This window comes from Hylobates moloch, unplaced genomic scaffold, assembly GCF_009828535.3.
Source record: "Hylobates moloch isolate HMO894 unplaced genomic scaffold, HMol_V3 SCAFFOLD_6, whole genome shotgun sequence".
Taxonomy (NCBI): Eukaryota; Metazoa; Chordata; class Mammalia; order Primates; family Hylobatidae; genus Hylobates; species Hylobates moloch.
This window is the reverse complement of record NW_026652281.1, coordinates 2659834-2671177: the sequence shown is the minus strand read 5'-3', so window position 1 is coordinate 2671177 and position 11344 is coordinate 2659834. Positions and strand designations below refer to the sequence as shown.

Below are 11344 nucleotides of genomic sequence, written 5' to 3'. Positions count from 1 at the left end.
TGCTATGTTGCCCAGGCAGGTCTCAAACTCCTGGGCTCAAGCGATCCTCCCAACCTCTGCCTCCCTAAGAGCTGGGATTACAGGCTTGAGCCACGCTCCTGGCTATTTTCATATGTTTTGTATGATTCAAGCTCACAGTGTAGAGTCTATCAGCCTAATCCAATTACTTTAACCAATTGGGATAGAAGAAAGCCTTTTACAAAGTCACAAGGAGAAATCCTGGAATTACGGGGCTCTTTCAAAGTATTAGATGTTAAAGAACAAAAACAGCCAAATAGCCGGGAGCAGTGGCTCACGCCTGTAATCCCAACTCTTAAGGAGGCCGAGGCGGGAGGGTCGCTTGAGGCCAGGAGTTCAAGACCAGCCTGGGCAACACAGCGAGATCCCGGCTCTACTTCCAGCTTCTCGGGAGGTGAGGCAGGAGGATCCCTTGAGCCCAGGAAGCCACGCAAGGACCACGCCCGCCCCTGCACGCAGAGGGGGCCAGGGCTCCACCGGTGAGCGGCGACCCTGCCTCCCGGAGAGGGCGCGGCCTGCCCTGCGCGCCTCAGCCCAGGGTGCCGGCGTCTCGGGCAGCACCGCCAAGTCTCTCTCTGGAGGAGAAGGGATGGTCGGGTTTGCCCCCTGTCCCTTCCTCTGACCGCTCCCTCAAGAGTGCCCCGGGACACCCCGCCTGTGGCTCAGCCTCCCCCGCCCGGCACTGCCCTCTCCTCAGGGCCGGGCAGCAGGCTCCGGAGCGCCCACAGCCCCGGGGTGCGGGACAGCCCACAACCGTCACCTCAGGCGCCCAGCGATGCTGGGCGGGGCTGGGGCACGACCGGGAGCATGCGCAGAGCGCGCGTTTCGCCCGTGGCGCACGCGCACATACCTGCCCCGCCCCCACGCTGCGTGCCGCTCCTGGGTTCCGCCACGCCCGTCATGGCGGCGGCCCCGGCCGGCCCTGGCCCCGCCCCCGGATGACGCTCTGCGAGTCACCTGACTAGGCTGCGGGCTGAGGAGATTCAAGGGAAGTCGCTATCGCCAGAGTCGGATTCGCCTCCGCGGCCGTCGCCTCCCCCAGGAGCCGCCGGGACCCTCGCGTCGTTGTCGCCGCCGCCGCCCAGATCCCCACACCATGCCGTCGGAGAAGACCTTCAAGCAGCGCCGCACCTTCGGTGAGTGTCGCCGCGAGGGCGGCGGGTGCGGCGGGGCCGGGGTCCGAGCTGTGGAGGGCGGCAGGGCCTGGGACGCCGTGAGGGGCCGGGGCCGAGCCGGGAGGCCGAGCGGGGCCGGTGTCTGCCGGCCGGCGGGGCCGAGGGACGCGGGTCCCGGGGCCCCGTGAGGGACCCAGGCCGGGGCCGAGCCGGGAGGGCCGGGGGCTGGTCTGGGCCGGGGCGGCCTGCGAACCGCTCGGAGGCCTGGGAGGAGGCAGCTGGCGGAGGGCGAGCGGGGGCCGGTGCTCTCGGGGCCCCGGGCCTGCTGAATCACCCCGCGCCCTCCGCGGCGGGGTCCCTGCAGTACCCCGGCCACCGCCGTCCCTGCAAGCGCGCTGCGGGCGCGGGTCGCGCTTCTGGGGCCCAAGAGCCCCCGGGGCCGCGCTGGGCAGTTCGGCTCTGAAGCGGGGCTTCGCCGGGACCCAGCGCGTCACCTTCAGGGCTAGTTTTCCCGTCGAGGGAGCCCGCCCGGGTGCGAGTGCCTCTTACAGACCCCAGTGCCTCGGTGGAGAGGAGGGGAACGTGCTGGGTCCCGGCCCCGCCACGCCCGGGACGGCGCACAGCGTTGTTGACAGTTCCTGTCTGTAGCCCAGGAGCTGGGGTGGGAGACTTCTCTTGGGTTTGCGATTATGTTCTCACCTTGACACCAGGAATACCGAATACATCCCTTTTCTGCCGGTTCAGACTGGAAACCCAACTTAGGTGTCCTGGCATTTGGTTAAACATGCAGGTGTCACCATCACAGTGTTTACTCCGCGCAGATGATGCGAAGTGATTGTTCCTGGCTTGAGCAAGAGAACGCAGCAGATCCAGGTATCTGTTGGTGCCTAAGTTCCAGGCACCGGTTTGGTAGGGAAGCCCCGTGTTCATCGCGGTGGACGGCGAATGCCTGCCGCTATCCTCGTCGGGAGCCCACGCAGTGGTGCTGTTTGTCTGCTTTTGCCTAGTTTCCCGGAGTCTAGAAAGAGTTTAGCGTTCATTTGAGTTTGGATATAGTTTTGCAGGTCTCATTGACTATTATTTTATTTCTTGTGCTTGAGAAACTTCAGTAAATGAAAATGGACCTTGGCTTACCAAGCATGTTTTCAGCCTCTTGAGGCAGTCCGTTGGTTAGCAAGACTTACACATGCCTTTTTTGTTAGCAGTTTTCTTGTTAGTAAGCTTAATGAACTCTTTACTAGTGTCTAGGCTTATTGAGCCCTGAGAGCAGCATTTAAGACAGATTTTCTTTTCTTTTTGAGACAGTGTCTCACTTTGTCACCTGGGCTGGAGTTCAGTGGTGCAATCATAGCCCGCTGCAGCCTCGACCTCCCAGGCTAAAGCGAACCAGCAGCCCACCTCAGACCTGGCGTCTGTTTTCACCAATGAAAAGTTAACTGGGAACATTTGTGTAGGAGATTTGCCCTTTTTCTCATAACAGAAACTATAGTTATTTTCTTTTTTGCTTGGTACTTTTGGGTTATTCTGGAAAAATCTCTGCGAAGAGTAGGTAGTAAGGGTAGGAAATGTGACACTAACACATCCAAACAAGGAATTTCCTGGAACTTAAAAGTGGCCCTGAGGGTAGACCAGCAATAATGCCCCATTTTTTTTCCCATTGCTGTATGTATCTTATATATACTGTATTTTCAGGGTTTTTCCCTTGGCTCACCGTTATTTTGCCCCTTCCCCTTTAAATATCTCTTTAATAGTCACTTTGTAGAAACGTGTCAAATATCTTAACAGCTGTTACCTTTCCTTGCTTCTGATCTTGGTAATTAAAAAAAAAATCTTTCTAGTTCTTGAATATTTTGGTAATTTTGATCATGAGTACTGACAGTTTCCAGACATGTGTAGCACAGTAAGTGAGGGAAATCAATCTTTAGAGAGAACCTCTTTATGGAGCCTAAGATTAGCCCCAGTTAGCTTGAGTGGTGCTTTGTCTTTCCAAGTGAGTGAGTTTAAGGTTAAAACTGAATATAACTCTGCTGATAAACTCTACCAGGATTGAGAGGGTTCTCAAAGCTGAAATGGATTTTAAGGCTTACTGAAAACAACCCCTTCCTTTTGTAGCCAAAGAAACTGGGTGGGGCCTGGTGGTGAAGATCATGGTCCACCTAGTGGCAGAGTCTGGACTGGTACCTTTAACCTGGCATGAATTCTTCCAGTCTCCAGTAGGTAGCCATCCTTTCCAGTATATTAAGTGGACCAAGACTGTGAGTCAGGAGACATAGTGTGTCCTTGGAGATGTATTGGAAAAATTGAACTTCAAAAATTAAAATTGTGTGGGGCATGGTGGCTCACACCTGTAATCCCAGCACTTTGGGAGGCCAAGGCAGGATCGCTTGAGTTCGGGAGTTCAAGACCAGCCTGGGCAACATAGTGAGACCTCATCTCTACCAAAAAAAGAAACCAAACAGACAGAGTTGTTGCTGTGTGGCCCAGGCTGGTCTTGAACTCTTGGCCTCAAGTGATCCTCCCGCCTTGGTTTCCCGAAGTCCTGGGATTACAGGTATGAGCCACCCCTGGCCTGGGGGAGGGGGAATACTTCAGTTTCTCTCTGAGAAGTAAATCCTGGAAAATATGTGTAACTGAAATTTTACTTAAAATGACTGAAGATAATCTCAAAACAAGTTTGCAAAGAACGTGTTCATAAAAATAGGACACTTTAGGCTCCTACCCCTTGTTTGAATGTTTGTAAAGGCTTTTAAGGATTCTTTTTTGTTTTAGAAGAAAGAAATCTGGGGAAGTAGATTAGATTTTGGTGTGCATCTGGAGCAGTGTTTCATGTCTGTTTTACAGCTTTCATTCAGTTGTTGATTAACTATCTTCTGTGTACAAGCCTGAGCCCTGGGGGAACACAGATTGGACTGGAGCTGGGTCCTTGACTGCCAGGGGGACAGTCTCTTGAGAGAGACAAAAACAGATGATTACAGCATTAGGAAACAGGGAGTAAAGACTTGCCCTCCTTCTATGCCACTGACTGTGCTGTTGATAATGCTTTTGTTAAATATACTGTTAGCCTCTGAAACAGCTGTCTCCTGAAGAATGAGAGTGGAGCATCAGTGTGCACCGTGTACAGCCACTTACTCCAGGCTCCGTGCTGGATTTTCATTGCTGCTGGACAGCATGCTAAGATGCTCCTATGGGACGTGGGTGTTATTCTTTACAGCTTAAGGAAATAACTTGTCTTTTATATACTTCCCATCTTTCGTGAAAATAATATTTTTGTCTTTTTAGGTCGTGTTTTGGGAATAAATCAGGATAAAGATAACTTTAAACACTATAGTTTCGGACTTTGAAACTTCATAGAGCCTGTTTTTTTCTTCTTCCTTTTTTTTTTTTTGAGACAGGCTCTCGCGCTGTCACCCAGGCTGGAGTGCAGTGGCATGATCTCAGCTCACTGCAACCTCCGCCTCCTGGGTTCAACTCCTGACCTCAGGTGATCCGCCCGCCTTGGCCTCCCAAAGTGCTGGGATTACAAGCGGAGCCACCGCACCCAGCCAAACCTATTTCGTGGGTGCACAGCCTGTAATCCAGTATCAGGGGGGTGGGGGTTGAGTGAGCATTCGGCCATGATCCAGCCCGTCTCAAAAAAAAAAAAAAAATCTTTCCCCTCTGCCTGAACGTTTCTACTTGTAGATTTATTAGGATAAGCTTTTAAATGTGAAACATTGCAGGATGTATGAAAGAGGTACCACTTATTTGCTGGAGTGAATTAAATCGTGATTTCCCCTATACACTGAAGTAATCTACACTGACACATGGAGGTTTTTATTGTGAAGAGGGTCTGGGGTAGGACAGGCATAGGAAGAGGTCTCATACTTAGGAGAGGTGATGATGAGGGGTCACTGAGAACCTCGCTGGGAAGTAGAGAAGGAGTCAAAGGATAAGAGCCACTAGGTTAATTTTACTATTAACAATAGCGAAATTTATCATTATTATTTTTCTTTTTCTTTTTTTTTTGAGACAAAGTCTTGCTCTGTCGCCCAGACTAGAGTGCAGTGGCGTGATCTCGGCTCACTGCAACCTCTGCCTCCCGGGTTCAAGCGATTCTCCTGCCTCAGCCTCCCAAGTAGCTGGGATTACAGGCGCCGGACACTGCACCTGGTTAATTTTTCTGTTTTTAGTAGAGATGGGCTATCACCATTGTGGCCAGGCTAGTCTCGAACTCCTGACCTTGTGATCCACCTGCCTCGGCCTCCCAAAGTGCTGGGGTTACAGGCATGAGCCACTGTGCCCAGCCACTAAATTTATCATTTGCATATTTATTCAATAGGAATATGCACTGGTAGAAATCCATGAGTTTGCAGTCTTTGTCACAAAGATGTTTATGTTTAGTAATGTATCTTAGAAGCTGATTTTAAAGTTTTGGATGGAGAAACAGAAGTCGAACTTATGGCTGTACTTGAACATAGGAATTTTAAAAGTTTTTATAAAGAGTGATACTAAAATTGGGCTGAGCATGGTGGCTCAAGCCTGTAATCCCAGCACTTCGGGAGGCCGAGGTGGGCGGATCACGAGGTCAGGAGATTGAGACCATCCTGGTTAACAGGGTGAAACCCGCCTCTACTAAAAATACAAAAAAATTAGCTGGGTGTGGTGGCAGGCGCCTGTAGTCCCAGCTACTCGAGAGGCTGAGGCAGGAGAATGGTGTGAACCCAGGAGGCGGAGCTTGCAGTGATCGGAGATTTGCATCACTGCAATCCAGCCTGGGCAATAGAGTGAGACTCCATCTCAAAAAACGAATGATACTAAAATTTGTTTTAATCCAAATGAGATTGGCAATGATATTAGAGTAACGTCATATTTATGTAGGTCACACCATATTTTTTCTGTTTCTGTTTTTTTTTTGAGACGGAGTTTGGCTCTGTTGCCCATGTTGGAGTGCAGTGGTGCAATGTCCGCTCACTGCAACCTCCGTGTCCCAGGTTCAAGTGACTCTCCTGCCTCAGCCTCCTGAGTAGCTGGGATTACAGGCATGTGCCATGACGCCCGGCTAATTTTTATACTTTTAGTAGAGACTGGACAGGGTTTCAACATGTTGGCCAGAGTGGTCTTGAACTCCTGACCACAAGTGATCTGCCCACCTCAGCCTCCCAAGGTGCTGGGATTACAGGCATCATATTCCATTCTCTTGAGCAGTTTATTTTCTCTTAAGCCCCATATCATTAAAAAGCTGGAAGTGATAAAGGAAAAATTGCATTTCCTGGTTTATAATGGATTCCATTTCCAACTTCAAGTGTGGAAAATTAACAACAATTGAAGTTAATATTATAGGTGGTAGTGGTCTTTGGAGGAAGGATTGGGACTCATGCAGGGGGTCTGCCTTGTATATCTGACCACAAACTTTGGGCTCCCAATTCCTTGAAACTAGTTGTTCCATGTTCCTGGTCTTTGTCCTATCCCCTGATAGAGCCGTGTATGTTATGTTGCCCTTGGCCTTAGATACAAACCTTTATCCGATTTGAAGTGTTCATGTTTTGTTTGTTTAAGTCCTAGGAAAGATGTCTTCACGGTTCTGCTGTGCCACAGCTAACAGCTGAACTTGGATGTAGAACCAGCAGCAGTGCTGGGAAGAAGCTGTCCGGCCCTTAATAATGCTTCTGTCTCTTCATTTCACTGCAGAACAAAGAGTAGAAGATGTCCGACTTATTCGAGAGCAGCATCCAACCAAAATCCCGGTAGGTGGTCTCAGGCCTCGGTTTTAGTCATGAATGTACGCAGAGGAGAGCACTGCGTAAGTGCATGCACTTGACAGGGTTTTTACAGGAATCACCAGACAGCCAAGCCCTGGGTGTCAGTTTTACAACCTAGAGAGAGGTATCCTTTTTTTTAAGAGACAGAGTCTCGCTCTGTTTCCCAGGCTGGAGTGCATTGGTGCGATCATAGCTCACTGCAGTCTCAGCCACCTTGTGCTCAAGCAGTCCTCCCTCCTCAGCCTCCTGAGTAGCTGGGACTGGAGTCACACGCCTCCACACCTGGCTAATTTTTTAAGTTTTTTGTAGACACAGGGTCTTGCTATGTTTAACAACCCAGGCTGATCTCAAACTCCTGGGCTCAAATGATCTCCCACCTTGATCTCTCAAAGTGTTGGGATTATAGGCATGAGCCACTGGCTGGCCTCAGGAGCCAAGATTTTTGTACTGCCTCTAATTTCTGTTACCACTTAAACCCAGGCAGGTGGAGCCTACACACTGATATTTCCTTGTGGATATCACACTTCTGAACGTGCCCGCTAGATAAAGCTCTCAAACTTACCAAGGAAGATGATGACAGCTTGACTCAGCCTTATACAGAACCCTATGTAGGTCTCACACAATGGAACAATGTACAAATAAGCATTTTTCTTTCCCAAAGAAGCATGTAAAGATTTCCCATTCCTGCCACTCAACTTCTCTTTGTTGTGACAGGGTAGAAGAATTACTGTATATAGAGATGTCCGCAGCGTTCAGTAAACACAGACGCTAATGAGACTCAGAGGCTCATCTATGGTCAGATATTATAGCAGCTTAGAACTAAAAAAACAAAATATTTTGCTCCATGGAAAGGAAGTATGGTGAGGAGCTGATGGATTATTTATTTTGAGACGGAGTCTCGCACTGTCGCCCAGGCTGGAGTGTAGTGGTGCGATCTCAGCTCACTGCAACCTCCGCCTCCCAAGTTCAAGTGATTCTCCTGCCTCAGCCTCCCAAATAGCTGGGACTACAGGCACGTGCCACCACGCCCAGCTAATTTTTGTATTTTTAGTAGAGACAGGGTTTCACCATGTTGGCCAGGATGGTCTCGATCTCTTGACCTCATGATCCGCCCACCTCGACCTCCCAAAGTGCTGGGATTACAGGCGTGAGTCACCACGCCGGCCTGATGGCTTTATTTAAATTCATAATATGAAACTACATTTGTTCCCTGTGTAGTTCAAATACATATGTGTGTGTGTGCGCGCGCGCGCGTGTGTGTGTGTGTGTGTGTGTATATAAATTTTTTTTTTTTTGAGATGGAGTCTCGCTCTGTCACCCAGGCTGGAGTGTAGTGGCGTGATCTCGGCTCACTGCAAGCTCTGCCTCCTGGGTACACGCCATTCTCCTGCCTCAGCCTCCCAAGTAGCTGGACTACAGGCACCCGCCACTAGGCCCGGCTAGTTTCTTTTGTATTTTTCTAGTAGAGATGGCGTTTCACCGTGTTAGCCAGGATGGTCTCGATCTCCTCACCTTGTGATCTGCCCGCCTCGCCCTCCCAGAGTGCTGGGATTACAGGCGTAAGCCACCGTGCCCAGGCTCAAATATTTGTATTTTTAACCTCATTTAAAGAAATATTTTATCAAAATGAAAGTACCAGGTCATTATGCACAAAACTTTATCTCTAGAACCAGCTAATAATGGATTCTACTTGCCTTGTCAAATATAATTTTTTCATGTCAACTAGACAGTCTGTAGTGTGGAAAAACATTGAGCATATTACTGTAATTAGGAACTTACACATTTATTAAAACACATGCATTTACTTTTTTTAATGTATGAGAGTTTTTATGTTTCCCAGGTTGGCCTGGAACGCATAGCCTCACCTCCTTATGCACCAGAACAACCAGCCTGAGTCACCGCGGCTCCCACAACACATGCATTTACTTTCATTAGAACTTCAGCTGGCCACACGCTGTGGCTCACGCCTGTAATCCCAGCACTTTGGAAGGCTGCGGCGGGTGGATCACAAGGTCAGGGGTTCAAGACCAGCCTGACCAACATGGTGAAACCCCATCTCTACTAAAAATACAAAAATTAGCTGGGCGTGGTGGCGGGCACCTGTAATCCCAGCTACTCAGGAGGCTGAGGCAGGAGAATTGCTTGAACCCGGGAGGCGGAGGTTGCAGTGAGTCAAGATCATGCCACTACATTCCAGCCTGGGCGACAGAGCGAGACTCCGTCTCCAAAAAAAAAAAAACTTCAGCCATGTCTCAGGATACGGTAGTTTTGGAATTGAGAGTTTCAGATGTTTTGTGCTTGCAGCTAGCTCCCAGCCTCTCTGCCTCAGTAATAAGGCTTGAGGTCTTTTTCTGACTAGGTATATATTTTTCATGGTTCCAAAACTGAAACAGAATGAAAGGATACATAGTAAAGTATCTTCCCCAACTTCCTACCTGGTGGCAGCCGTATCGTGTCTCTTGTACCATATTTTGTAAGGGGTAGATGTCTAAGCTAGCAAACGATCACTCTTCACAGGAGAGCTATGAGGAAACTAGTGAATGTGCTGTTTCAAAACCCATTTTGGCATGTGCCAGTTAGAATGTAGGAGGCATTTTGTATATTTTTAATTGTTGATGACTATTTTATTTATTTATTGGAGACAGTCTAGCTCTATGCCCTAGGCTAGAGTGCAGTGGTGCAATCTCAGCTCACTGCAACCTCTGCCTCCCAGGTTCAAGCTTATCTCAGCCTCCCAAGTAGCTGGGAGGGATTACAGGCATCTGCCCCCACATCTGGATAATTTTCGTATTTTTAGTAGAGATGGGGTTTTGCCATGTTGACCAGGCTGGTCTCGAACTCCTGACCTCAGGTGATCTGCTCGCCTCACCCTCCCAAAGTGCTGGGATTACAGGCATGTGCCACCATGCCCAGCCTGATGACTTTTTTTTTTTTTTTTGAGATGGAGTCTCGCTCTGTCACTCAGGCTGGAGTGCAGTGGCGCCATCTCAGCTCACTGCAAGCTCCACCTGCCGGGTTCACGCCATTCTCCTGCCTCAGTCTCCCGCGTAGCTGGGACTACAGGCGCCCGCCACCATGCCCAGCTAATTTTTTGTACTTTTTAGTAGAGACGGGGTTTCACTGTGTTAGCCAGGATGGTCTCGATCTCCTGACTTCGTGATCTGCCTGCCTCGGCTTCCCAAAATGCTGGGATTACAGGTGTGAGCCGCCGCGCCTGGCCCTGATGACTATTTTAAAATCACTTCTGGCTTCTTTTCCAGGTGATAATAGAACGATACAAGGGTGAGAAGCAGCTTCCTGTCCTGGATAAAACGAAGTTCCTTGTACCTGACCATGTCAACATGAGTGAGCTCATCAAGATAATTAGGTATTCAGTCACCTTTGTTTCATAATAAGTTTCTTTTGAGTAACTTATTCTTTATGAAACTTACAGATAAATCTTTAGTTCTGGTTAAAATCTTTAAAAAAATCTTTTTCAGCTGAATTTAGTTCTGATTCAGTTATGGTTAAAACCATCTGAACTTAAACTATAAAATGGTTTTTTTTGAGGTTTTATATTACTTGCTAGACTGCAGATCCCATTTCTTTCATCATATCATGTAGATGTTTCCTGTTTAAAATCAGTGTTACAAGGTTTTGTACAGCAAAGCTAGTTAGTTAAAGAGAATGTAGACTCAGTGAGTGGCAGTAAATGGCAGAGGCTTAGATCTTAGAATAGTTTGGAAACTGTATTTGAACTGCTTTCTCACGTTAGACACTTTAACAGCTATTCAGATAGCATACTAGTTTAAAATCAGCCTAATGTGTAATCTTTCAGTGATTATAGCTCATGTCAGTATAATCAAAGGAAATGTCCTGTGCTTTATGAGAAGTACTGGATTCAAGAGCATTTAGAACATGTTCATATTTTATTGATCGGATTGGGTGATATCTTAACACATGCTTCATCCTTCTTGTATTGTTGCCAATATTTCTTCACGTTGTTTTCTTTTAATAGAAGGCGCTTACAGCTCAATGCTAATCAGGCCTTCTTCCTGTTGGTGAACGGACACAGCATGGTCAGCGTCTCCACACCAATCTCAGAGGTGTATGAGAGTGAGAAGGATGAAGATGGATTCCTGTACATGGTCTATGCCTCCCAGGAGACGTTCGGGATGAAATTGTCAGTGTAAAACTAGAAAAAAATGCATCTATTCTAGAATTTTTTAAACCCTTACCAAGGAAAAAAAAGGGATGTTACCATCTGAGGTCGATCAGTTCATCTAATCACAGATCATCAAACAGTAGTGTTCCCACCTAGGAGTGTTAGGAAGTTGTGTTTGTGTTTCAAGCAGAAAAACTGAGCTCCAAGTGAGCACATTCAGCTTTGGAAACTATATTATTTAATGTAGGCTAGCTTGTTTTCAAATTTTAAAAGTTTAAAAATAAAATACTTTGCATTCTAAGTTGCCAATAAAATAGACCTTCAAGTTA

General features: G+C 48.1%; 1 protein-coding gene across 2 annotated transcripts; it reads left to right on the top strand.

The window, feature by feature from the left end:
• The first annotated feature begins 919 nt into the window (after nt 1-919).
• On the top strand, nt 920-11344 carry MAP1LC3B (microtubule associated protein 1 light chain 3 beta). 2 transcript variants are annotated; one of them, XM_032156252.2, is made up of 4 exons: nt 920-1154; nt 6801-6856; nt 10132-10238; nt 10872-11344. In XM_032156252.2, exons 1-4 carry the CDS (start codon nt 1115-1117, stop codon nt 11041-11043), a joined length of 375 nt encoding a protein of 124 aa, XP_032012143.1. In that variant the 5' UTR covers nt 920-1114; the 3' UTR covers nt 11044-11344. The 2 variants fall into 2 exon arrangements, with proteins under 2 accessions (XP_032012143.1, XP_032012142.1); XM_032156251.2 differs by having other exon boundaries at nt 10869-11344.